This window comes from Piliocolobus tephrosceles, chromosome 8 (assembly GCF_002776525.5).
Source record: "Piliocolobus tephrosceles isolate RC106 chromosome 8, ASM277652v3, whole genome shotgun sequence".
Classification (NCBI taxonomy): domain Eukaryota; kingdom Metazoa; phylum Chordata; class Mammalia; order Primates; family Cercopithecidae; genus Piliocolobus; species Piliocolobus tephrosceles.
Window position 1 is genome coordinate 109353122 of NC_045441.1, and position 26409 is coordinate 109379530.

At 39.5% G+C, this 26409-nt stretch overlaps 1 protein-coding gene across 1 annotated transcript in view; it reads left to right on the forward strand.

Moving 5' to 3' along the window:
• The window catches only part of MET (MET proto-oncogene, receptor tyrosine kinase), a 116441-nt gene that overhangs the window by 87216 nt on the left and 2816 nt on the right, over positions 1 to 26409 (forward strand). The window contains exons 13-20 of the mRNA XM_023228228.2: positions 4364 to 4510; positions 6206 to 6362; positions 6557 to 6697; positions 9667 to 9897; positions 12206 to 12286; positions 13636 to 13817; positions 16835 to 16944; positions 18152 to 18317. Coding sequence (XP_023083996.1) covers positions 4364 to 4510; positions 6206 to 6362; positions 6557 to 6697; positions 9667 to 9897; positions 12206 to 12286; positions 13636 to 13817; positions 16835 to 16944; positions 18152 to 18317 — 1215 coding nt within the window. The remainder of the gene's footprint in view (positions 1 to 4363; positions 4511 to 6205; positions 6363 to 6556; positions 6698 to 9666; positions 9898 to 12205; positions 12287 to 13635; positions 13818 to 16834; positions 16945 to 18151; positions 18318 to 26409) is intronic.

A 26409-nucleotide genomic window follows, 5' to 3' on the forward strand; every position in this document is an offset into this window, starting at 1 on the left:
AAAAAAAAAAAAAAAGAAAAAGAAAACGTGTACTTCATCAATGAAAGTGCTCTGGAGAGAATCATGTGTTTAGAATGAGATATGTTCTTTATTGCCAGGAAGAGTTCATGCTCCTCATGCAGCCATGCATGCAAGAGTTCCTAGGCTCAAAAGAGATTGTGATTGTTTCCTGCCCTAGTTGTGAGAGTTCCTCAATTCGTAGTAAGCCCAGTGACTACACCATGGGCAAAAGGGTGAGCCAAGTTTGGATGAGAGAACACAATAGGGGTCAAGCATAAGTCACCCCTCAGAATGAATCCCAAGCCCCATGGATGGAGAAGGTAGTTCATGGCCAAGGCTTCAAGTCCCCCAAAACCAGTTGTAGACAGTGGTCATCAAAAGTAGGCACGTCTTTGTGGGTATCCATGACTCCCCAAGAACCTCTATCAACAACAGCTCATGTTTGTATGGAATTTTACAGTTGACACTGTACTTTGGCATGTTTTATTTCATTTTGAGTCTCATGTGGACCCATGCGGTTGGGAGGTCAGTGATGATGACCCCCATTTGTAGATAGGTAAACAAAGGTTTAGGAAGATTAGCTGATTAGTCTTGGGTCACCCAGGGAGCAAACAGCAGAACTGGGGCCCACACTCAGGCTTCTTGGTTCCAAATTTAGTATTCTGTCACTGCATGCACTAAATTACAGTGTTTCTTATATTAACTCTCATTTAATGTATACTAAAATACCATCATAGAGACGCTTTTCTATCATGTGCTATTTATATATCTATGCAATTATTTAAGGGGAATAGCTCTTAACTTTTTATAAATATCTAAAAATTGATTCTGTTTAAAGAAACTCTGTATTTCTCCCTAAGTATCTTATTTCTGACTTTTTATGCATGAGCATATCTTATGAAAAGTAGGGAAGTATTCTGTTTCATGCTGGAACAAGGACTGCCTGACATTGCCTTGGGGGTTTATCTTATTCTGCAGCATATAGGAATATATGGGAATAAAGATGCTTCAAAAGTTCAATCTGGAGAAGTCAGGTCAAACAAGAGGAAGGAGCACAGGAAGATGAGCCAGGGCAGGGAGCAGGGACTTGGTCTATGACACTGTCATCACAAGAACAAATGCTGAGAGCTCAGGTGGAGGTGAAGCATCAGTGTGTGGACATTGGAAGGATCAAGAAGGAAGCATGGTTCTGAATCATCCCAATCCACCTGCTGCCCAGAGCCAGCCAGAGGTTGTCCTTCTCCCTTTGAATAATTTATCTGCAACTCTCCCCCTCAATCTCAGTAAAAAACACCATGAACTCAGTTCTGAGTTCAGACAGAATAAAAGTGAAGGATTCTTTTCTCAGAGGTTATTTGGCCCAGTGTCAAGACCTATGCTTATTAATGGCGCTTATAGCTTACTCTCAAACTAGTATTTCTTTGCGCTGCCCAGGTTAATGGGTATTCTGATATATACATATATATATACACACACACACGCATACACACACACACATTATATATATATTTAATATATATATAAATATATATATATATTTTTTCCAAGGTAGTTTCATAGTACCTAATAGTAAAGATAGTAAAAAATCTATTCCTGTGGTTTTTGTAGTTCCTAGTAGTAAAGGTCCCCAACTAGCCAGCAAAGCCACCAGTTTAATTTTGGTTTGCCCAGCTTTTCCCAAATGGCCAGGGAAGTTTTCCCCAAAATGCCTATTAACATGTGATGGAACTCAGTTCTGAAGTTGTCTGTGAAGGTTCATTGCTTGGTTCCTAAGTTGAGGGACTTGTGTCCTCTATGTGAAGTGTAAATCTCACCCCCTCACCACCACCTCACTACTGCTGATCTCCCTGGACTTTGAACCCTCGCCTGGCTGGGTCCTGCTACCAAACTGTACTGACTTGCCCAGACCCAGCCTGTGGCCACCTGGATGTATGAAAACTTGAAGGACGCTTCCTCTCATAATGTTATTTTTCAGATCCTACCCACTTCCACTCCCATCTGCTCGGTTCTGTAGCCATCTCAGACATGAGTCTCCAGGCCTGAATCCTGGATAGAAACATGTCACACCAGGCCAGAGTTGGCGAGGAAAGAGACTTGGTACATCCTGATATAGCACATTGGGCGTAATTAGTTTTTATTTTTGAAATGGATCCATTTTGACATTGCAGTGAGAGGAAGAAATCCTTACTCATCTTTATATTCTCAGTGACTAGAACTGTGTCTAACACACAGTAGATGGTAAGTAGATTTTGTGTCAAACGGAATTTGATTTGCTTCATGATCTAGCCCCTTTCTGGATAATAGTTTTCCATATGTAAAGCAGCTAATAGTTCTTCATATGTAAAGCAATAATACCTACTTCAGGGGGAGTATATTTTCAGGATAGTACGAGATGGTTATAACTAAATTGCTCTATGTCTGTTGGAGATTAAAGATCAGAAAGCTCTCTCTTTTGTTGCTTTATTTTTAAACCCACATATTATGATTTTAGTGACTGAAATCACCCTGAAGCAGTTGAATGACTTTTACTGAATAATAGTTAATATTCAACAATAAATATTAATGTAATTAATAGTAAAAGTTCTAAATAGAAGTTTTTTAACATCTCAATAAAGCTATGTTTATTTTCTTTTATTTTAAATGGCAAAACTTAGCCCATACCTTTTAAATTGTTTTCCTTATTTGGGCCCCATTGTTATATAGAAGTGAGCTACAAGTATCACTTGTGTAATATCTGGGATTTTACACCTCTAAAACAATTATATATATAACTGATAGTAGTTGCTTATACAAGTCACTACTTACCATGTATCCTTTGGTATCTACATATAACATAAGATGTAGATATGTGATATGTGATGTGGATGTGTTATCTGTTTTTGTTTTAGAGAAGCCTTTATGCAACAACCAAGGAGATCCTAAGCCTGAAACAATAAGCATTGGAAACACAAATGTTGTACCTTCATCCCTTCCCCCAACCTTAGTTATTATCTAAGCAAGCAAGACACATTTTAGACATTTTCTCATAAATCAAACCCTACAGCTCTTTAATCTCTTTTCTTTGTCATTCCCTGAATTCCCTACATTATGTGGATAAGGGCTTTATCCCCCTTCAGACCTAACCAACAAGTTGTCATTTGAAGCCTTAAAGTCATCTCTTAGATTGATGTGCTTCTGTGTGTGTCCGCCTGTGTGGCTGACCTGGTTCAATGGACTACACATACTGCTTTTAGAAGTATCATAAGGATAGGGTTTGTCTATTTCCATTTTATCTGAAACTCCAACATCAGGTTATAAAGAAGTATTTTCTTCCCACTTCTTTTCCTAGAGTAATAACTGCCTCACCAATCAATCTACTGAGATCCATATGAGACCATGTATGTGAATGGAGTTTGCCAAGTATTAAAGATTATATAAAACAAAGTAGCAGCATTGTAGCTATTACGGGCTGGTCTTTATCCATAAGAAAAATAGTAATATGTTTTGATATATGTCACCTCAAAATAATAGCTTGCTCAATAAATAACTGTACTCATTAGGTCTTGATATGAGAAATTATACCTAGGTTTGCACTTCTTTTGCAAGGCTAATTATTGGTTTCTCAAACAAAACGTTGATGTTTTTAAAATGCCTGATAGCAACTTCAGTTAACTAAATATGTCACATTAACTAACTTTAGAAAAATTTTTTGTGGAACTATGTAATTGTTCAAAGTAATAGAATTGTGCTCTCAAATTATAATGGTCATACAGCATCTCACATAAATTTCTTTAAAAATGAATTCATTTATGCATAGGACTCAAGTGTGCAAGAAGGATGAAAGTAAACTACCCAACTCAAACAAAGAACATATTAATATTAGCATAACATAATACAGTGTTAATACATTAACAATGATTTAACATCAGATTTCTGGAGATGAGACCCAGGCATCAGTATTTTTTAAAGTTCTCACTGTGATTCCAAAAGCAAAGTCAAGGCTGAGAATCTCTGCATTAGGCAGTGTTAGGTAGTGCAACAACAGAATCTCTAAATTGCGTCTTTTTTGCCAAACATTGATACCCCCGAAGACAATAGTGAGGTGAAGACATTATTCTGAGTTTAAGGATGTGAAGCAAGAACGTCTTTCCTTTTCTCTAAGGTCCAATTTGATGCAAAAGTTATATAATTCCTAACCAGTACGTGCCCTGAAATTGTCTCGCTCCCCTTTTGCCATCCCAATTGCCATGAAAATCAGTATCATAGAATCATGTGCCTTGGCAAACAACATGGCCTGTGTTTGCAGTATATTTATATTCTTTTGCCATTGTTAGCATTCCTGCAGAACTGTGAAGTGTTAACAACCTTTTTTTTTTTCTACCAGGGAAATGATATTGACCCTGAAGCAGTTAAAGGTGAAGTGTTAAAAGTTGGAAATAAGAGCTGTGAGAATATACACTTACATTCTGAAGCCGTTTTATGCACAGTCCCCAATGACCTGCTGAAATTGAACAGCGAGCTAAATATAGAGGTGGGATTCCTGCATTCCTCTCATGATGTAAATAAGGAAACCAGTGTAATTATGTCATTCTCAGGCTTAAAATAAATCATTAAAGCTCATTTACGTGTGGGTTTTGGCTCATTAACTCAGCCTCCATTCCTGTTGTTATTTTAGAAATAGTGACTTTTTTTGTCACATTGTCTCCTTCCCCAAGCTTGGGAGGTAGATCTCAAAAGTTCTTTCAACCCACACCACTTCTCCATCATGTCACACTCTTCCCAAAATTTGCTGTAATTCTCAGAAGAAATAAGGATGTCTCCAAGAGTGTCCTTCTACTGCCTCCCACCACCCCAGGAGGCCAGAGCCAGTGTTCCACTGCCAATCACAGTGATCACTAATGCATAGAGTCCCATAAATAAAGGAAGGTGCATGCATCAAACAAAGTAAAATAAGGATTAAACTACTTTACAGTAACTTTTTTCATGTGGACAACTGAATCAAACAACCTAGAACCGAAGCAAGTGATCTTTTCTTATTCTTTAACAAATTTATTGTGATGTAATTCACATACCATGCAATTCACCCATTGAAAGGGTACAGTTCAATGGGTTTTGGTATATTATATTGTCAATTTATTTGAATTGTGGTAAAATATATGTAACGTAATGTTTGCCATTTTAACCATTTTTAAATGTACAATTCAGTTGCATTAATTTCATTCACAGTGTTGTATAACCGTCAGCATTACCTAATTCCAGAACTTTTTCATCACCCCAAACAGATACTCTATAACCAATAAGCAGCAACTCCACACACCTTTCTCTCCTCCCACTCCTGATAACTTCTAATCTACTCTCTAGCTCTAGAATTTGCCTATTCTAGATATTTCATGTGAGTGGAATCATACAATATTTGTCTTTTTGTGTGTGGCCTATTTTACTTAACATAATGTTTTCAAGGTTCATCCATGTTGTAGCATATGTCGGTACTTCATTCCTTTTTGTGGATGAATAATATTCCATTGTATATATCCCACATTTATCCAAGAGTAAGTGATTTTTAAAGGGTTCCTGAAGACTTCTGAAAAGTTATGAAATGGAAAAACACACAAAAATTAGAAAATCAAAGGCTGAATCATGAGATCAGAGTTGGAATTTCAGAAGGACCATAAATCCTAAAAATCATAAAATGTTAGAGCCAGAAGGGACTTCAAAGATTTCTGCTGTGTATCAAAACTGAAGTAAAAGTATTTTGAGACTTTATTGTTCCATCATAACGGTGCAATTATTTACCTCTTATGGGAAGTCTTCTCTGCCCTCCACCCCACCATCCAGGACAGAATTAATGTCCCATTGTCTCTGTTGATTACTATTTAGGCATACTTCTATGGTACATACCACACTGTACTGTAGTCATGTATTTATATGTCTGTCTCCCCTTCTACACTTCAGTTCCTGCTTTTTGTAGATCTTTGTATCCCTAATACCTAGTTAAAAATACAAACAGCTAAGTACCATATAAGTACTTCAGGGATCAGTGTCCCCTAATTATTTGAACACTGGAGCAAAATTGAGGAATTTCTTACTATCCTGAAAGCAGTTGTGCCATTTGTAGAATGGCAATAACCAGGTGGTATTCGGGGCCCAAAGAGGTTTTGCTACAACCTGTGTAGTATAAATATCCATCATGGCTAAATGCTGACTTTTCTTTATTTGTCATTTTTAGTGGAAGCAAGCAATTTCTTCAACCGTCCTTGGAAAAGTAATAGTTCAACCAGATCAGAATTTCACAGGATTGATTGCTGGTGTTGTCTCAATATCAATAGCACTCTTACTACTACTTGGGCTTTTCCTGTGGCTGAAAAAGAGAAAGCAAATTAAAGGTGCGTTTTTGTTACGGTTCGTTTTTAGAAGTTACCTTAAGAACACAGTCATTACAGTTTAAGATTGTCATACATTCTTGTGTGCTGTCTTATACATAGTCCATAAAACCCATGAGTTCTGGGCACTGGGTCAAAGTCTCCTGGGACCCATGATAGCCGTCTTTAACAAGCTCTTTCTTTCTCTCTGTTTTAAGATCTGGGCAGTGAATTAGTTCGCTATGATGCAAGAGTACACACTCCTCATTTGGATAGGCTTGTAAGTGCCCGAAGTGTAAGCCCAACTACAGAAATGGTTTCAAATGAATCTGTAGACTACCGAGCTACTTTTCCAGAAGGTATATTTCAGTTTCTTGTTCTGAGAAATACCTATACATATACCTCAGTGGGTTGTGACTTTGTTGTTTATTTTTGGTTTTGCATTTATATTTTTATAAAAACCTTAAGGAAGTATTTACCTCTGACAAATAAGTATTTGACACAGCATTAAATGGCTCTTATTTTTAAATGAACAGATGTTCATTTAAAAATGTATATTACATTTATATTACATCATTAAAATCATATTTTAATCATATTTTAACATAAAATCATATTATATTATGATTTTACATTATGACTTTAGAGTCCATAAGCTCTCATCTCACAAAAAGGTTAATTTTGAAATCATTTGAGCAAAAATAATTTGTTTATGATCTAAGTGCAATGGTAAGAAATTGTGAAGCTCTCTTTTACAATCCAGGAAGAGTTAAGTTACAAAATATAGTTATTTAAATGTAAGCTGGAACTGCTGCATTTTTTACGTGTTGAAGCCCAAACATTGAAACTATACTGTTAGTAATTCTTTGAAGTGTTCTCAATGAACTGTTAGCACATAGCCTTTTTCCCACAGTATTCTAGGACTTGAATGTATTTTGAGACTTAGCCAAGGAAAACCTTCGATTACACTATGAAAAAAAGGAGGGGTCAATATCATCAGCTTTGTAAAACACTATGCCTAGTAATGTTCAGGTTAACCAGAGCTTTTCACGCTGTTTTATTTAAAGCTCCTGGTAAAAGCAAAATGTCTGTATTGTATCAGCTCCATTATCTTTAGAAGTTACAGGATGTGAGTCAAGTACAAGCATTTCCTTGGTTGAATATTTACCATTGGACAAATAAAATGAGTCATAGATCATTAAGGACACTGGAAAAGTTAGAAGTTGCTCATCCAAACAAGTTCAAGAGCAATGAAGCACTTAACATTTTAACATTTTGAACACTTACCACCTCTTGTGTTTTGAAATTTATGTTACTTCTGTGGAGATACACATAGTAAACATTGTCTTTGCCCTGATTCCATCCATTCCTTTAACCATGTGGAAAAATCAAACCTAGTTTATTGTTTTGAAATTTAGATCTATTTAGTATTTTATACCCACATTTAGTATTTTATATGCACATTTCATAGTTCTCATCTGAGATCATTAAAATTTACAAATTTTCTTTGAAAAAAAAAACTTACCTAATCTTCTTTGAACCTCCTTACTCAACAAAGCTCTGTCATCATTGCTAAGAAGATTGAGTTTCACACTCTTTTCTCCACTGAGCCTGCTCCTTGGAGACATGAAAAGAAAACAGGTAAAAGAGGGTCATCTAGAGAGAATGAGAAAATAGGTGCACAGCCAAAACCTAATGAAGAGGCAACTGCAGATCTTTCCTCTCTACATCCGGTGGGGACAGCATTCTCATCAGTCTTTTTCATGGATACCTAGAGTTCTATGTGGTGTGACACCAGGGTTGCACAATGATGGTTTCAATTGGTTTCTGCACGTTTGAATTTAGCTGAAGAGTCACGTTTTCATGCCAAAGGACTTTTATCCGTGTCTCACCAAGGATTTCCCTCAATGTCTGCACCTTTAAGCATTTAGAGCTCTGATCTCCAGATGCAAAGTCTTGGGAAGTGAGGATGAAATAACTGAGTTTAGAGAGGCTGATTGGCATTTTCAGTCCCCTGGGGAAGGTTTGGAGACCCTGACTCCTTGGAATTAAAGGAGCAAGTACTCGGCTAGGCTCCTCCCTTCCTCACCCACCCAACATTTCAGGTACTTCCCTGATCTTCCACATCCCTCTTTAAAGGTTGCACCTGTCTTGTTCCTGGCTAGTGTCTACTATAACTGATGCCCAAATCATTGATGCCCAAGGCTTTTCTGGAACCACTTTTGGCCAAGTTCATTTATTATTGATCAAACTGTCCACTGTAGAAAATACTAAAAATGCGTAAGTGGGATTAGGAATAGTCAAGGTACTAACAGCACTCTTTTTGTGCCCTTCTCTCAGATTCTGATTCTCCTGCTTATTTGCAAACAAATGATATATTTTGGTGCCAATAGGGAACCCCCACATAACCCTCTCCCTGTGTTACATACTAATACATTTCAATACTATTCCTAGTTTATCTTCCTGTCCGTTGCTGTGGCTATGATGCCTCCTCCTTGATATGTGTGAATTCCCAGTGGAAAGAGAAAGGGAAAGTGGAAAGGATGACTTCTTGGCCCTATTTGGCATTAAGAAATTGACTATCAGCACAATTTCTTCCCCTGAAATGAAAAACATTTCTCCTTGCAAAAGGGAACTTTGCCTGAGGTTCTTACAGAGCTTTGGTTGTAAAGATCAACTTATAAAGAATGTTTACCCCTTTCGTAATGCCCTTAACTAAACAATAAGGATGGCCCACTAACCGAGACCTAACATGCCTTCTCTAAACAACAGTAACACTAAATCCAGTGCCATCACTGCACAGTGGAGAATTTACTACTCATGTAAAAAGGTTTCAGTTCTGGGAATATAACCAGTATTTATTTCTAATCATATGTGTGTTTTTCCCTTGGCCAGGAATCCATAGGCTTTGCACAATAGTAATTAATTCCGTTAATAAATAGTAGTCTCTCAAAAAGGCATCTTTTTCATTTTCTTACATTTGAGCTGGATTTTTGTGAGATCGGGCAATTGCTCAACTACCTTTGTTGCTTCCATTCTTAAGGACATAGTATATTCAAAAATAAACTGTAAGCATGGCTTTTTCCTATTGATAAAAAGAGAAATGTCTAAGGAAATGAGGGTAAAAAGCTTTCAAAGTTAATACTTAGTCTACTTAAATGAAAATCTGTAAACATTTTATGAAATGCTTGTATATATAACTCAGTATCTTTCCCCAAGTTATTATCATCTTTATCAAACTAATTCCACTATAAAAGCTCTTCCTGTTTCAGTCCCCATTAAATGAGGTTTTACTGTTGTTCTTTAACAATTTTCGTTCATCTTACAGATCAGTTTCCTAACTCATCTCAGAACGGTTCATGCCGACAAGTGCAGTATCCTCTGACAGACATGTCCCCCATCCTGACTAGTGGAGACTCTGATATATCCAGTCCATTACTGCAAAACACTGTCCACATTGACCTCAGCGCTCTAAATCCAGAGCTGGTCCAGGCAGTGCAGCATGTAGTGATTGGGCCCAGTAGCCTGATTGTGCATTTCAATGAAGTCATAGGAAGAGGTAAGTATTTCCACTCAACTTTTTGTTAAATACGATTTTCCAGTAAGCATTTTATCTTTGGCCTTTGCAGATTAGGAACTTAGACAATAGTGAAAGCAACTGACAGAGCAGTGATAACAAGTGTACTTGATTTCTGTTCTGTAGAAATGCAGCCCTGTAAATCATATCTGTGGGGATTTGCCCCTATGCATGAAAGCAATTGCATAATCCCCCAAACATATTAGAACTAAATCACAGTTCATCCTCATCCTGTGCGTACTAGCAACTATAGTTTCTTCGAAGGTGCCATTTACTTTCTTCTAAAATTCAGGGCCAGGTGCAGTTGCTCACACCTGTAATCCCAGCACTTTGGGAGGCCGAGGCAGGCAGATCACCTGAGGTCAGGAGTTCAAAACCATCCTGGCCAACATGGCGAAACCCCGTCTCTACTAAAAAATACAAAAATTAGCCAGCCATGGTGGTGGATGCCTTTAAGCCCAACTACTAGGGAGGCTGAGGCAAGGAGAATTGCTTGAACCTGGGAGGCGGAAGTTGCAGTGAGCCAAGATTGTGCCACAGCACTCCAGCCCGGGCGATGGAGCGAGACTCTGTCTCAAAAAAATAAAGAAATATAACTAACTAAATAAATAAATATCACTCCTTTGATTTTGAGTATTTTTATTCAATCTCTCTCCAGTCTTTCTTTACCCTGAGAACAGTGACAAACTCTACGAAGCCTGGTTTATAGCAGTTTGTACACTGCTGGACGGCATCAGAAGACAGAGAATTTATAGCATTTCCCTGATCTAAAGCAACATATATCATCTCTACAATGCACTCCAATTTCTTTATACAAAGATAAATGAATATTTGTAATAAGCTAACCAGAGCAGCAATAACAGCTAGCATAAACAGTATTTGTGGAAATACTTAGCAGGAAAAGAAACCAATCAAAAACCGGGAAATGAACTTCACTCTTCATGTTTTGTTTTTTTTCTAAAAAGCTTTTACCCTTAATACTAAATGGCCTCTGATCCCTTTTATTCTATATGTGCTGCAAGAGGTTGTACAGGCATCTGCCAGTGTGATACAAGAGAAGCTGACGGCGTGATTTGTCTTATATGAGCACAAGGCCTTCTCACTTCCCTGTGGTAGCATCCACACATTCTTCTGTCAAACACCCCAGGGCGTAATCCTTCCCGTGCTCCTTCTTCCCCAAGAGTGGCCTCACTGTTAACAAACATCTTTCCATTTCTCTTCAGAGCAATATATAGTTCTGTCATAGGCCTGCAAATCCCAGTAATTGCATCAATTTTAGAATGTGTGGACCCACTAATTGTGTTCTAATTCTACACATTGGAAAACTAGAATTTTTTATCATGAAACGTACTAAAATGGCAATTTTTTTGAAGTTATAATCACTAACAGCTCTCCAAATATTAGCTACTACGTATTTATATGTTTTTCTCCAGGAGAATAGGAGCACTCAAAAGCATAGGTTTTATTTTATTCTTCTTTGCATTACTAGAGGGTAGCCTAATGCCTGACACTCACATACGAGGCACTCATGGTGTCTTGGCCAGCTGGATGAATTAATTAGTGAATGACTTACACAGCTATCAGACACTTGGCACCTCTGGGGAAAATTACTGCCACTGGATAAAAGGCTACCATTGGGAAAATTATGTGGTCAAAGCCAGAGAGAACTGGATGAAGTGAGTCAGGGTGAATTGGCTTCATTTGGGCAACCGCCTTTCAGTTTCTGCCAACCTGGATTGCGTATTAACCAGTGACTAATGGGGAAATCCTTATTCTATAATACTAATCTTATTTTTAATGGTAACGTTTTTATTTCATTTCAGTTTATTAGAATATAGGGAACTTATTTTATGTGTTCTTTTAGTTCTTATTTATGTGTTTATTTTAGTTCTTCATGTGGGTTAACTTTATTTTCATATTTTAAAATACTATGTCATCCTTAAAAATACATTTATTTGATGAGGCAGATGTTACTCACCTTTTCAGTGGTTCCAGTATGGTTGAATATTTTATTAGATCAGCCTTTAATATGAGTCATATCACCTACAACTTATTCATGAATTAAATCATCACATTGCTTATATCCTTGGGTGAAAGGTGTCACATCTACATATATATTTACAAACACACCTACACACCTACAGTGGTATTGTTAAAAGTATTTTTTAAACATACTCTTTTGCTGTATAGAAAGAAGAAGGAATAAAACGAAGCTCATAAAAGCCTTGATACATAATGATTTCATAATTAGATGTGATGCAGTACTAACCGAGTTCTTTCTTTTGCACAGGACATTTTGGTTGTGTATATCATGGGACTTTGTTGGACAATGATGGCAAGAAAATTCACTGTGCTGTGAAATCCTTGAACAGTAAGTGGCATTTTATTTAACCATGGAGTATACTTTTGTGGTTTGCAACCTAATAAATAGCTTATAATAAAATGTTGATTTACACTTTCCCCTTGTGGAAAAATCAGCTATATGTGCTGCAAGAGGTTGTACAGGCATCTGCCAGTGTGATACAAGAGAAGCTGAAATTATGGGCCTAATCCTGAAAATTTGTTTTGTTCTAGACTTTCATTGAACTATTTCCTCTGAAATGATCCCTCAGAGCCCTCATTAATAGGGGGGTAAGAGAAATGAGGTTCTTGGATGAACTGAGTATCATTTAACTATAACTATGTTTGGCTTATAATATTTGTTTTGCAAATGACATTTATGGAAACTATTGGAAGCATGTTGGCACATACAGTAGTAATGACTCATTTTACCCAGAGGCGTTACTATAATTATTTTTTAACCACAACTTCCATTAAAAAGATAAAAAATGAAATAAGACAAACAGGAGAAAACGACGCTGGCCAAAAATTGAAAAATCATAAGTATGGTAATACCTCATTTATCCACATTTTTGGAGAATGAGGCATTCCACATACATGAACTTTCTAAATAAATGAAACTTACCCCTTTTTAGTGCTGAAACATTACTTAAAATTTTAGCTGTTATTGAGAAAATCTTTTTAAGATGAAATGCATGCTCTGTTTAAGGGAATGCTTCCAAACACAAACTAAGTCTTTATTGGTGACCCCAAACCATAATTACAGCCATAAATTACTATATTACACAAACAGTGTACTCCACATACATAGTGTCCCTGGCTCTGCCTGTGTTGACAGATCTCACATGCTTGCGTTTTCTACTCCCATTTCTCATTTTCTGCTTCCAAATTGCAGCAGCCTGAAAAATGGTAACCAGCTCTACTACAAACTTAATATGGGACTTAATGAGCTTTAAGTGCACAAATGAAAGGTTTTCCTGCAAGATACTTTACTGCCACAACTATTTCAGTCTTTTAAAAATACAAATCGACATGCTAAATAGTGTTCTACATGGTTAATTTTGTTGGAAGTCTGACCATGAGGGAAATAAAGATACAGTCTTTATGAAACCTAAGTACAAACTTTGCACTAAGTTTATAGGAGACAATCTGGTGGCTGACTGGACTCTATCTTGCAAAAGTGGGTGTAAGTGACTGGAAGGCATAGTGCAGAGTGGCATCATTCACTCAGATGTGTTGCAAAAAGAACACTCTGCAGTCAAACCCTGAGGACAAGATGCTAACTGTATGGCTTTCCATTTCATTGCTCTTCCTATCTAAATTTGACGAAGTATTCACTGTTCCATAATGAAGTAATGTCTCCACCACTGGATTTCTTAGGAATCACTGACATAGGAGAAGTTTCCCAGTTCCTGACCGAGGGAATCATCATGAAAGATTTTAGTCATCCCAATGTCCTCTCGCTCCTGGGAATCTGCCTGCGAAGTGAAGGGTCTCCACTGGTGGTCCTACCATACATGAAACATGGAGATCTTCGAAATTTCATTCGAAATGAGACTCATGTAAGTTGACTGCCAAGCTTACTGACTGGCAAACTAGCTGTAAGCCAGCCATCCCTTCAAAATAGGCCTGCTCTGAGTCTTTAAAAAGCTAGTAGCCAAAGATGCGCATTTAAAGTGTTAGCATCATTCAAATGTACCTCAAAGTCTTCTATCCTGGTGGGAAATAGTGACACCGGAAGGGTTTCCTGGACCAGTGATTCTCACTTGCTCTGCAAGCAACCTTGTTCTACCTTCCCCTGATAGGGACATTTAGTCATCTTTGCATGTCTACTGTGTGCCAGAAACTGTGCACAGCACAGAAGTGGAAGCTGAGCAAGCCTCAGCCCATATGGAATGTTAACACTAGAAGGCACCTGAAAAACTAACTCCAGGTGCGTCCCTTGCTCTTCCTCACCCTTGCCATCCACTCTCATACCTCAGGTGCTCTTTGCACTTGTGCTCCCTCGGCCTGGAACACTCTCCCCTCAAATAGCCACATATCTCACTTCCTCATCTTCTTCAGCTCTTGGCCATAATGTCATCTTCAACATAAGCCTTCCCTAATCTGTTTAAAACTTGCAAATGACCACCCACCCTCATGGCTACAGACTCCTCTTCCCTGCTGTATTTTCCCCCATCACACTTACCGTCATCTGATACACAAGGCCTAAGCTGTTCAATACTATGGCCATGAGCCACATGTAAAAGGAGGCTAGTTTGCACTGAAGTGTGATGTATGGTGTAGAATACATCCCAGATTCTGAATACTTAGTATAAAAAAAAAGGTGAAATATCTCACTAGTAGTTGTTTATACTGATTACATGCTGAAATATTTTGGATTTTTGGGGTTGAAATATATATTGTGAAAATTAATTTCACCTGTTTCTTTTTATTTTTGAGTATGGCTCCTAGAAAATTTTAAATTACGTGTGTGACTTGCTTTATATTTCTATTGAATAGCACTGTAGTAGATAATAAACCAATAAACAATAGCTATATAGATGTATATATAAGCATATATATGTATACACAGCCTTATCCCATTAGAGTGGAAGCTCATGAGGGTAGGATTTTTGTGTATTTCGTTCACTGCTATGGCTCCAACACCTGAAACAGTGTTTAGCACATAGACTCTCAGTAAACAGTTATTGAACGAATCAGCTAAGGGTTACAAAACAAGGTTCTTAGGTTCTTGCAAGTGGTAGATTCTTCTCATGACATTTATGCCAGGACTTAAAAGTCACCAGGCCAGGACAAGGGAGGGTGGGAAGAAGAATCTCAAGAACTGAATTCATAGATGGCCTCAGGCTCTGTCTTTGTTCCTGCTCTCCAAGTCTCTGTGGGAGATAATGAAGTTGATCAAAAGCAACTTTATAAATATGGGATCAAATTATCAGAGAAAATAAGCTCTAGGAGAGTACTGAGATACTACTCAGCCAAAAGAATAAAACATTCCCTGGTAGTGAACTTTTGCAGATAAGGTGAATTGACCTTACAAAGCACACAGCTGCCCTGACAGACCCCACTTTCCGACTTCAACTTTTGTTATTACCCTGATGGATTAATGTGGCTGGAGGTACTACCTTCTCTAGGGTACTGTTACCCCAGGATTAAAGTGTGATAGAGATTTCTTGTTATCCAGAACAGAATAGTGCCATGGCCTTTTTTAATCCAAGGAGTTGATACTGAGAACAACCACAAACCCAGATGTGCCTTAAAGAGAAACCTAAAACCAGGAACTGGCCTTTCTCTATGCTGTGTGCATTGAGGGGGGCTACAGCCCTTTTGCAGGGCTCCCACTGACTACATCTTGCACTGACAAACTCCTCAACGACTGTTGAAGGAGAATACCCCGTTCCTGACTGCCAGCCAGTGACATCCCCAGACTTGACAGCTGAGTGGTTTGGGTTGATTTCTTTCTGAGCCTCCTCTATTCACAGCGTGTTTCTGATGTTCTGACATCTTGGGCCTTACTGACCCTGGAGGAACTGTCCCTCCCCGGGCTAGCTAATTCCTACAAATAGTAAACAACTTGCCTTCAAAGCATACCTGCCTTGTGCAAACCAACCAATCCAGAGCCCTTACCTAACCTCTTCCTTTATCAGGCTCTTACACTTTGGGCCACTATCCACCTGCCCTAATCACCCCAGGGCCCAGTTCCAGACAACTAGAACTATCTTCAGAGCCTGCTGAAATACTCCAGATTGGCCAGCTCCAAACCTGCTTACCCTGCCTTACCAGTTTCTTCCCAGGGAAACCACAATGAAGGCTCTTGCTCATGTTTTTCCCCTCACTCTCCCTGCCTCCAGACCCCAGGGCTTCCCCCATGTGACCCTGCATGACAGGGTGTTCCCCCTCCTCAAGCAAACTGTGAGTAGTAAACTATCTTTTCAATGGCATTGGTCTCCTGTTCTGTTGGCCTCATCATACCTGGAAAATAATGAAACCACATTTTAAAACATCTCCATTTTCCCATCTGGAAAATGGAGCCTATAACACCTGCCTGACAGAAGTGTAGAAGTAGCTGTAATTTATGAAAACAACTAGCCTGGTGTTTTGCATACAATAAATACTTAACAAATGGTTGATCTGTCAATGGGGCACACTTTTCATTGTTGTTGTTTTGTTTTTTGGTTTTGGAGACAAGGTCTCTGTTGCCCAGGCTGGAGTGCAGTGGCACAGTCATAGTGCACCGCAGTATGCAACTCCTGGGCTCAAGTGATCCTCCCTCCTCAGGCTCCTAAGCAGCTGGGACTACACGTGCACACCACCACACCAGGCTAATTTTTTTGTGGACGGTGGATGGGAGTAAAGACAGGATCTCACTGTGTAGCCAAGGCTGATCTCAAAATCCTGGCCTCAAGCTATCCTCTCGCCTTGGCCTCTGAAAGTTCTAGAATTACAGGCTTGAGACACCAAGCCCAAACTAATTTTTGAGACAAAATAATTTTTTATAAATAAACATTTCAGAATTCTAAGATCAAAATTAGAGCAGTAGATGCTTAGTTTATGCTTTTCTAACTCTCTTTGATTGCAGAATCCAACTGTAAAAGATCTTATTGGCTTTGGTCTTCAAGTAGCCAAAGGCATGAAATATCTTGCAAGCAAAAAGTTTGTCCACAGAGACTTGGCTGCAAGAAACTGTATGTAAGTATTAGAATCTCTGTGCCCACAGTCCAAATTAAGTGACAAGGAGGAATCTGTTTCCCACTGTTCAATGCTACTTAGGCTGTTTTCTCTTCTCATGCAAAAGTCCTTTATTTCTGTTACAACTTTAAATCGATGTGTAAGCCTTGGGGATGTGGGTGGGACTTTCAGACTTTATCCAACAGAGAATTTAAAAGGATTCTCCATAGGGGGTCTTAAACAGCTGTTGTGTACTTTTGCTTTTCTCAGCCCTTCCCTCCAGTAGCTCTCAATGTTGTGGTTTCACACTGCATTAATGTTGGGGAGGGAGAACTTGATCCTCAACATTTGACAGTGAAAAGGAGAGGGCTGGGAGCACAAATACCAACATATTGCAACTTCCCAAGAGTAGATTTGAAGCCAGCCTGCAGAAGCCCTACCAAAAATGGTATTTGGGAATGAATATACAAAGAACTTTATTTGTGTCCGGCTGCCTGGCTATATAATACAACAGTCAACAGTTTGTAATTGAGTTCATGTTTTCCCTTGCATAGCACTGATTCATGACTTATGGTATGTGTGAATGAAAGAGCTGTGCTATTAATTTCCTACCTTGGTTTTGGTCAATGTAACAACATAAAAGCCAGCTTAAACAGAGGATGCATAGCTCCAGATAGCGGAAATTGATTTTTGTGGAACTTTGCTGTTTTTCTTAGATGCTTCACTGTGTATCCTGGTTCTCTATTACCTCAGTGGTGGGATATATGAGTTTTGTGTGCTAACCTAGCTCATTTAAGAATGAAAAAGTAAACTATCAGTCCCCTGTCATGCTCTCCCATAAAACTGAGTATTGCTAATAAGTTGACAAGTGAAGACTGGTGATTGCTTGGGTAGTCAATTGGCGTACTCCCTTTAGCAACCAAAGTAAACCCACAGGGAAGACAGACTTAACTACTGCAGATCTACATTAAAGCAAAAAGGACTTTCTTATGCCATACAATTCATGATCTCTTTCCTCAGCCTGTTGAACTGGCAATGTCAATGTCGAGCATTTTTATTCAAGAAGTCAGTTGTAATTTGGTGTTAGTCAATAGAGGCTAGATGAAGTATTTCCTTCAGAAGTTATGGATTTCAAATACTGAAGCCACTTGTTTAATCTGTAGATATTCAGCATCATTGTAAATTATTCTGTTTCAACCACGGGTAATAATTTTTGTCCTTTCTGTAGGCTGGATGAAAAATTCACAGTCAAGGTTGCTGATTTTGGTCTTGCCAGAGACATGTATGATAAAGAATACTATAGTGTGCACAACAAAACAGGTGCAAAGCTGCCAGTGAAGTGGATGGCTTTGGAAAGTCTGCAAACTCAAAAGTTTACCACCAAGTCAGATGTGGTAATGTATTGGTTGTCTCTGACTGTCTCCTCTTTTACTTTCATATCCAACTTTTTTTGAAATTTTATCACTACTTAATTTAAAAAGAAATTCAACATCACCAATTCTAGTTTTCTTCATATGTAAAAATGAACTTGTCTGATATGTACACATTGTATATTTTCATAAATTCACTCATTTATTCAAAAACATTTATTGAGTGGGGCAACATATTGGCTCATTAGGAAGCCCAGAGCTGAACCAGGCATGAACCCTGTCGGCCAAGAACTTTGGCTCTAAAGGGAAGAGATGAGATGGTCAACAATGACTGTGACACAGGTGGCCTGGAATGAGCCCTGATTCTCATAGCCCCAGGCGAGCAAGAATTCCACATCAAGAAGTCTGGAAGCTGTAACTGAGGCAGTCTAGCAGTGAGGGCATGATTCCTGGGCCTACCTAGTAAAGTGACTTCCCTTATCTGCAAAGGCCATCCTTCTTGCACAAAACCAGCCCTCAAAAGGCATGCACCTGAGTGCTGAGGCTGGGAGAAATACTCACCTGGGCAGCCAGATTCACCACATTCCCCTTCCACCCTAAGGAGAAGTGGCATTTGAATTGGGTTAAAGGATAGCAGGTTTGGAATTGGGCAGCTGGGCAATGGAAATACCGATCCAGGTGTGGCAGAAGAGCAGGAAAGTATAAGCACCTGTAAAGTTCTAAGAAAACAATACTTAGTTGATTATTTGGCAAGAACAGAAAACAGAGGGAAGTTATGAGAATAAACTGAGAAAAATATACTAGGTCATAGAGTTCCTTGAAAACCGAACTAGAGAGTATGGAATTTATTCTCTGGTAATGTGGAAACAAAACTGTAATCAGACTAGACTGCAATCTTTCATCATTGTATTAGTCCATTCTCGCACTGCTATAAAGAAATACTGAGCCTGGGTAACTTATAAAAAGATATTTAATTGGCTCACAGTTCTGCAGACTCTACAGGAAGCATGGCTGGGGAGGCCTCAGGGAGCTTTTACCCATAGCAGAAGGCAAAATAGGAGCAGGCATTTTACACGGCAGCAGCAGGACCAGCAGGGCTGGGGGAGGTGCCACACACTTTTAAACAACCAGATCTCCTGAGAACTCTATCACAAGAACAGCACCAAAGGAAGAAATCTGCCCCCATGATCCAGTCACCTCCAACCACATCCCTGCCTCAGCATCGGGGATTACAATTTAACATGAGAGTTGGGTGGGAACACAGAGTCAAACCATATCATTCCGCCCTGGTTCCTCCCAAATTTCACGTCCTTCTCACATTTCAAAACACATTCATGCCTTCCCAACAGTCCCCCAAAGACTTAATTCATTCCAGCATCAGCTAAAAAGTCCAAGTCTAAAGTCTCATCTGAGACAAGGCAAGTCCCTTCTGCCTATGAGCCTGTAAAATCAAAAACAAGTTAGTTGCTTCCAAGATACAATGAGGGTACAGGCATTGGGTGAATGCTCCCATTCCAAATGGGAGAAATTGGCCAAAATATGCAAGTCCGAAACCCAGCAAGGCAGTTATTAAATCTTAAAGCTCCAGAATAATTTTTTTGACTCCATGTCTCATATCCAGGGCACACCGATGCAAGGGATGGGCTCCCAAGGCCTTGGGCAGCTCTGCCCCTGTGGCTCTGCAGGGCTTAGCCCCATGGCTGCTTTCATCAGCTGGCATTGAGTGCCTGCAGCTTTTCCAGGCATGCGGTGCAAGTTGTCGGTGGATCTGCCATTCTGGGGAATGGAAGATGGTGGCCCTCTTCTCACAGTCCCACCCGGCAATACCCCAGCACTGAGGGGAGGTCTCAGGGAACTTTTTACCCATGGCAGAAGGCAAAGCGGGAGCAGGAATCTTACATGGCAGGAGCAGGACCAACTTGGGAGAGGGGGCATCTTATATGGCTCCCACAAAGCGGGAGCAGGAATCTTACATGGCAGGAGCAGGACCCCTTGGGAGAGGGGGCATCTTAACAGGACCAAGGTGGGGACAAGCTGTCACCAAGGGGAGAGGTGCCACACACTTTTAAACAACCAGATCTCCTTAGAACTTGATCGTGAGAACAGCACCAAAGGGAGAAATCTACCTCCATGATGCAGTCGCCTCCCACCAGGCCTCAGCTCCCACACTGAGGATTAAAATTCAACATGAGATTTGAATGGGGACACAAATCCAAACCATACCAATCATTCTCTAAGATGACTTGAAAGGAAAAGAATGACAGCCAGCTCTCTAGTATCTCTTCTTAAAAGGGCACGAATCCCAGCATGATGGCCCACCCTCATGACCTTATCTAAACTGAATTACCTCTAAACGACCCCATCGTTAAACATTGTCACACTGTGGCTTAGAACTTCAACATATGAATTTCCAGGGAACACAATTCAGTCCATAGCAGGGGTCAAGGCTGGGAATATGCTTTTGAGAGTCCAAAAGCAATTATTCAATAGAACCTACGTATATAAAGTGAAAGAGAAAAGCAGTGAGGTAAGGGACCCAGGAGCAGAGACCACCGTCAAAGTCAGAGGAAGAGAAATTTTCAAGGAGAAATTGGATGCTCGACAGAGCCAACTGCTACTCAGTACACCAGAAGGGTCTTGGAAGCTGAGTAACTTGAGTGCTTTGGCAGTCTAGAGTGTGTTGAGGAGCCCAGGTGTTGAATGGACTGGAGAGTACACGTATTCTATTCACATGTTGTAAGTCGGAGGACTGTGATGTCTGGAGGTAGAGAAACATTTGATGTTTCAGTCCTTGAGGATAACAACTCAAAAAGGAAAATGTGCAAACAAGGTAGTCAGAAAATAATGTTCATGGGGGACATGAACTTGAAGAGAAAGGGTTGGTAGCTTTTGAGAGATGATGGGATAGAGATCTGAGTGTGACACGGGAAGCAAGAAGTCATCTCATCCACCTCTCTGTGAATCAGCAAGAGGGAAAGGTGTGGCCCCTATTGGCAAGAGTTTCAAAGAAATCGTGGCTTCAAGTGAAAGCTGAGTTTCAGGTCCTGTGAGGAGGTAGGGGAACTATTAGAGAATAAGTTGAGGTGACTGGGGGTTTGTTTTCAATAAGTAAGTAGGTCACAGGTCATGATGGAGGACCAGGACTTCAGCATGCATGAGACTGATAAGAGAAAGTGATAGTGCAGGGTAGAGTTTAATGCCTGGGATTTTGATCCTGAAAGATTCTGAAAGAGGTGAAAGAAGTGGATGCTAGAGAGGGAGACTGGGGACATGTTAGTGACAGTGGCAGGTAAAGGCAAAAGATAGGGAGAATTACCCCATCCTCCAAGAACTGTTGTTCATTCAGACTTGAGTGTTAGTCTGCCATTAAGAGCCCGAGCCAACTCTTACAACTCAATAAGACTGTCTTAGTCTGTTTTGTGCTGCTATAACACACCACCACAAATTGGGTGATTTATAATGAACAGAAATGTATTTGGCTCATAGTTCTGGAGGCCAGGAAGTCTAAGATCAAGGGGGCACATCTACTGAGGGTCTTCTTGCTGTGTCATAACATGGTGAAAGGCATCACACAGGTGTGAGAGAGTTCAAGAGAGAGCAAGATGTGACTAGACTCTCTATTATAACAAACCCCCTTCCACAATAATGAAGTAACTCCCAAGATAATGACAATCCACTCATGAGAGTAGAGCCTCATGACCTAATTCCCTCTTAAAGGTCCCTCCTCTGAACACTGTTGCATTGGGAGGGGATTAAGTGTCCAACACATGAACTTTGGGGGACACATTCAAACCATAGCAAAGGCAAAATTACTCAGCTTTTTAAGTAAGCAAAAGATTTGAATAGACATTTTACCAAAGAGATGTATGAATAGCTAGCTAATGAGCACATGAAATGAAACATATGCCCACATAAAGATTTGTACATGAATGATCACAGTAGTTCTCTTCATAATAGCCAAAAACCAGAAGCAATCTTAATGTCCATCAACTGGTGAATGGATAAACAAAATGTGTTGTGTCCATACAGTGGACTAAACCATTCATCAACATAAAGGAAGTACTGATGCCTACTACAGTATGATAAACCTCAGAAACACTATGTTAAGTGAAAAAAGGCAGATAAAAAAATTACATGTTGAATGGTTCCATTTATATGAAATTTCTAGAAAGAGGCAGAACTATAGAGTCAGAAAACAAATCAGTGGTTGCTTGGGGCCAAGAGAAGGAGTGAAGATAAACCACAAATGGCCATGAGGGAATTTTCTGGAATGTTGAGATGACCTAAAACTGGACTGCGATGATATGATAGCTGCACATCTATATAAATTTACTAAACATCATTTAATCACTTTAATTTACTAAGCATCACCAATCACTTAAAATTGGTGAATTTTATGATCTATAAATTATACCTCAAAAAAGCTGATTTATAAAAAAGAACCTGATGAAATTTTGGATGTTTAGGGCAAGTGTTGGGATTCTAAGCTTCTTGACAGCCACATACACACAACAACACCACCACCTCCCCAACAAACACACGTAGACAGCAAGAGGCCAAGGCTTTCCCCATAGCCACAGTCACTCAGATACTTGACTGGAAATTTACATAGGTTTCTGTACATAGGATGGTGCTATTTCTCTCTCGCTCTCATCAAAAGACACTATGTTGTGCTACATAAAGGCTGAAGCCGAATAACCTGTACGTAATGCTGCTTTGGGAAATGGTTACTGACTGCATGGATAAATTTGCACAGTGTTTTACTTCCAGGACAGCACAATCTTGAATATTGACGTGGAACATTTCCAGAAGCATGTAATGAGCTGTGTGTATGTTGAAACCTATGACCAAAAACTTGCCTGCTTGTAGATTGGGTTTTCTTTCTAGAAAATGCCAAAATGGAGTTTGGCTAAAGTGTGAATACTCTTTAAGTCCATTCAAACAAAATCGGAGTGTCACTACACTTGAAATCACTCACACCCTCCTCAGATCCCTTTTGCAATGGGTGTTGCAATTGTATTACACATTGTTTCACACTTAATACAAGTTCTTCCATTAAACTGTGTGTTGACTTCCTTGTTCTCAGTTCTTATCTGCCTCATCATTCTGAAGCATTTAACATTATCGTAATGCTCATTTTTCTTGAAATTTCCTCTTCCTTTAGTTTCTGGAACACTGAACTTTCTGGTGTTCCTCCTGCTTCTAGGTTGTTTTCTTTATCTTCAATGGCTTCTCTTCCTTCTCTCTTCCTTCTCTCAGATGTAGCTGTCTCCCTGGATTTTTGTCATTGGGGTCATCCTCCACCAACAATTGGAACCATTCCCATCAATAACCACCTTTGATTCTCTCTACCTGGATGTCATCATCAATGTCACAAATTTACCACATTCAAAATCAAATTCTTTCCTGCCAAACCCTCAATTTTTCACCTCCTGGCTTCGATTAATGGCATCACCATTGTGTAATCTACCCACTCATCATTCTTTTTAGTGTTCAGTTCTTCAAGTTTTGACAAATGCATGCAGTTGTGTAACCACCACTCCAACGATCAGGACATAGAACGGTTTCATCATCCCAGAAAATTTCCTTATGCTCCTTTGTAGTCAACCTCTACCCTATCCCCAGGACCTGGAAATCAGAAAATCAGATTTATTTTCTGTCTCTAGAGTTTTACTTTTTCTAAAATGTCATATAAATGGAATCATGCAGTCAGTAGTCTTATGAGTCTGTCTCCTTTTACTTCGCATATTACATTTGAAAGCCATCCACGTTGTTGTATCAGTAGTAGCAATGTATCAGTAATTCATCCCTTTTTTATTGTGGCAAAAAAATACATAAAATTTACCATCTGAACCATTTTTATTTTATTTTAAGTTCCAGGGTGCATGTGCAAGATGTGCAGATCTGTTACATAGGTAAATGTGTGCCATGGTGGTTTGCTGCACCTATCAACCCATCCCCTAGGTATTAAGCTCAGCATGCATTAGTGCTGGGATTACGGACGTGAACCACCTTGTCCTGCCCTGTCTAACCCACTTTGAACATTTAAAAACCTCCACAGCACAGACCCATTTCAATCTTATGGGTCCCTAATCTCTTCCCCTACTCCAACATGTCAAGCAACGTGAACTATTATACTTATGGTTTAATAAGAACACATACGCAGCCAGGCGTGGTGGCTCATGCCTGTAATCCTAGCACTTTGGGAGGCAGAGGAGGGTGGATCACCTGAGGTCAGGAGTTCGAGACCAGCCTGGCCAATATGGCAAAACCCCTTCTCTACTAAAAACACAAAAATTAGCCGGGCATGGTGGTGGGCTTCTATAATCCTAGCTACTCAGGAGGCTGAGGCAGGAGAATCACTTGAACCCAGGAGGAAGAGGTTGCAGTGCACCAAGATTGCGCCACTTCACTCCAGCCTGGGCAAAAGAGCAAAACTCCATCTCAAAAAAAAAAAAAAGAAAAGAAAGAACACATGTGTACTCTTACTCCTGGCCCCACCCCTCCACCCAAAACTGTCTCTCTGCCCTCATATTACCTGCACCTATAAAACAAAGTCTCCCTGTTCCTCAAGGCCCACCTTACTGTCACTCTCTTCCTGCAGCCTTCCTCAGTACCCTACTATTATCTCTTTGACTTTTGGCAACCTTTGTACTTCTTTGATGCTCTATATTACAGCTATTATCTTATTGTCCTGTGTGACAGTTACCTGCACAATTCTCTTAACCTTGTTCATTCAGCCCTGGGACCTATCTAGTAACGTGAACAGTACCCTACTCGTATGTGATCAAGGGTCAATTGATACTTGTTAAATTGATTTTAAATATTAGTGCATATTCTGGGACTTGAAAGTTAACACAATGATGTTGTCAGAAGTGATTGCTAAGATTTTCAGGCTTTGAAAACTTCTGTTTTGCAAAGCTGAATTAGACAGCAAAGTCCTGTAGCTCCCTTCTGGCAAGGGGTTTGAGTTTTCTGTTGAGATCAAGGCAGTCAGCAGCCTTCAAGGGTTCTTGCACTTGGGCAAAGAAGTCATTAATGGAAATTCATATCAGCAATTACAGTATCTACCTCATTTCTTTCTTTCAGTCGCAGTGTTCAAAGGCAGGCTTTATTCTCCTTCTTGCTGGGCACTATAAGCTACACTTGCCTCTCGGTTTTATGTCTTCCTACTCCAGCTGTCTGGTGTGGATTTTCCTTCTGCTCCAAGCTTCCTTCATTTCTTCCTCCTTATGCTTCCTACTCTTAGAGTGGCCTGGAAGTGTTGCTGGGCAACAACTGTCCCCCAGGTTCTCTCCACAGGGGCAGCCTCAGGCCATGCTGACTCTCCTAGTGTCATTCTTGCGTGGGCACATGTCCGGGGGAGATAATATGTATGACCTGGTGTATCCTGAGTACAGTGTTTTAAATCAAGAAATTGCATGTTTAGTGAAGTTCGGTAGACCAAACAAGACCTAAGGGTCAGGAACTCTTAAATGTTTATCCCATTGTGGATTCAGATGTATTGGGGAATTTTAGCAAGTCATTTAACCTCTCCGTGTCCCTGTGAGCTTCCTATATAGTACTGATACGGCTATTTTACAAGATTTAACATTTAACATTTTCATGTGACAGTTTTATTGAAATTAATTTTCAATAGAGAGACTTGTTGCCTTGCAGTTTTATTATTTCTGATTTTTAATATGGATTTTTACTTATGCAGATTTAGATCTTCCCTTTTAATATTAACCTTTCAATGTGGTTACATTTCTTAAAGAGTACTTACATTTATTTTGAAACCACACAAATTTAAATTTTGGGAGGCTTTCTTCTTCTTTTACAAGTAATGTACAATCATAGCGAAGCTATCGGAAAAGAAAAGGATAGAAACATGTTAATGCTTTGAAACTGCAGGAGAGAATTTGGAAGAGGTATTCTGCTAACTACAGATGGAATCTTCATTATCATGTGGACTTCAGATATTCTTTTTGAAAACTTTACATTTATTTATAATCTAAACCTTACCTGTTTAAACAAGTCATGAAATGTATAGCTTAATAATTGCCTTTAAGAAAACTGTTGCCCAAAACAGAAACCATATTGAGTATGTAAAGCCAAGTTTAGTTACCAAGACCTC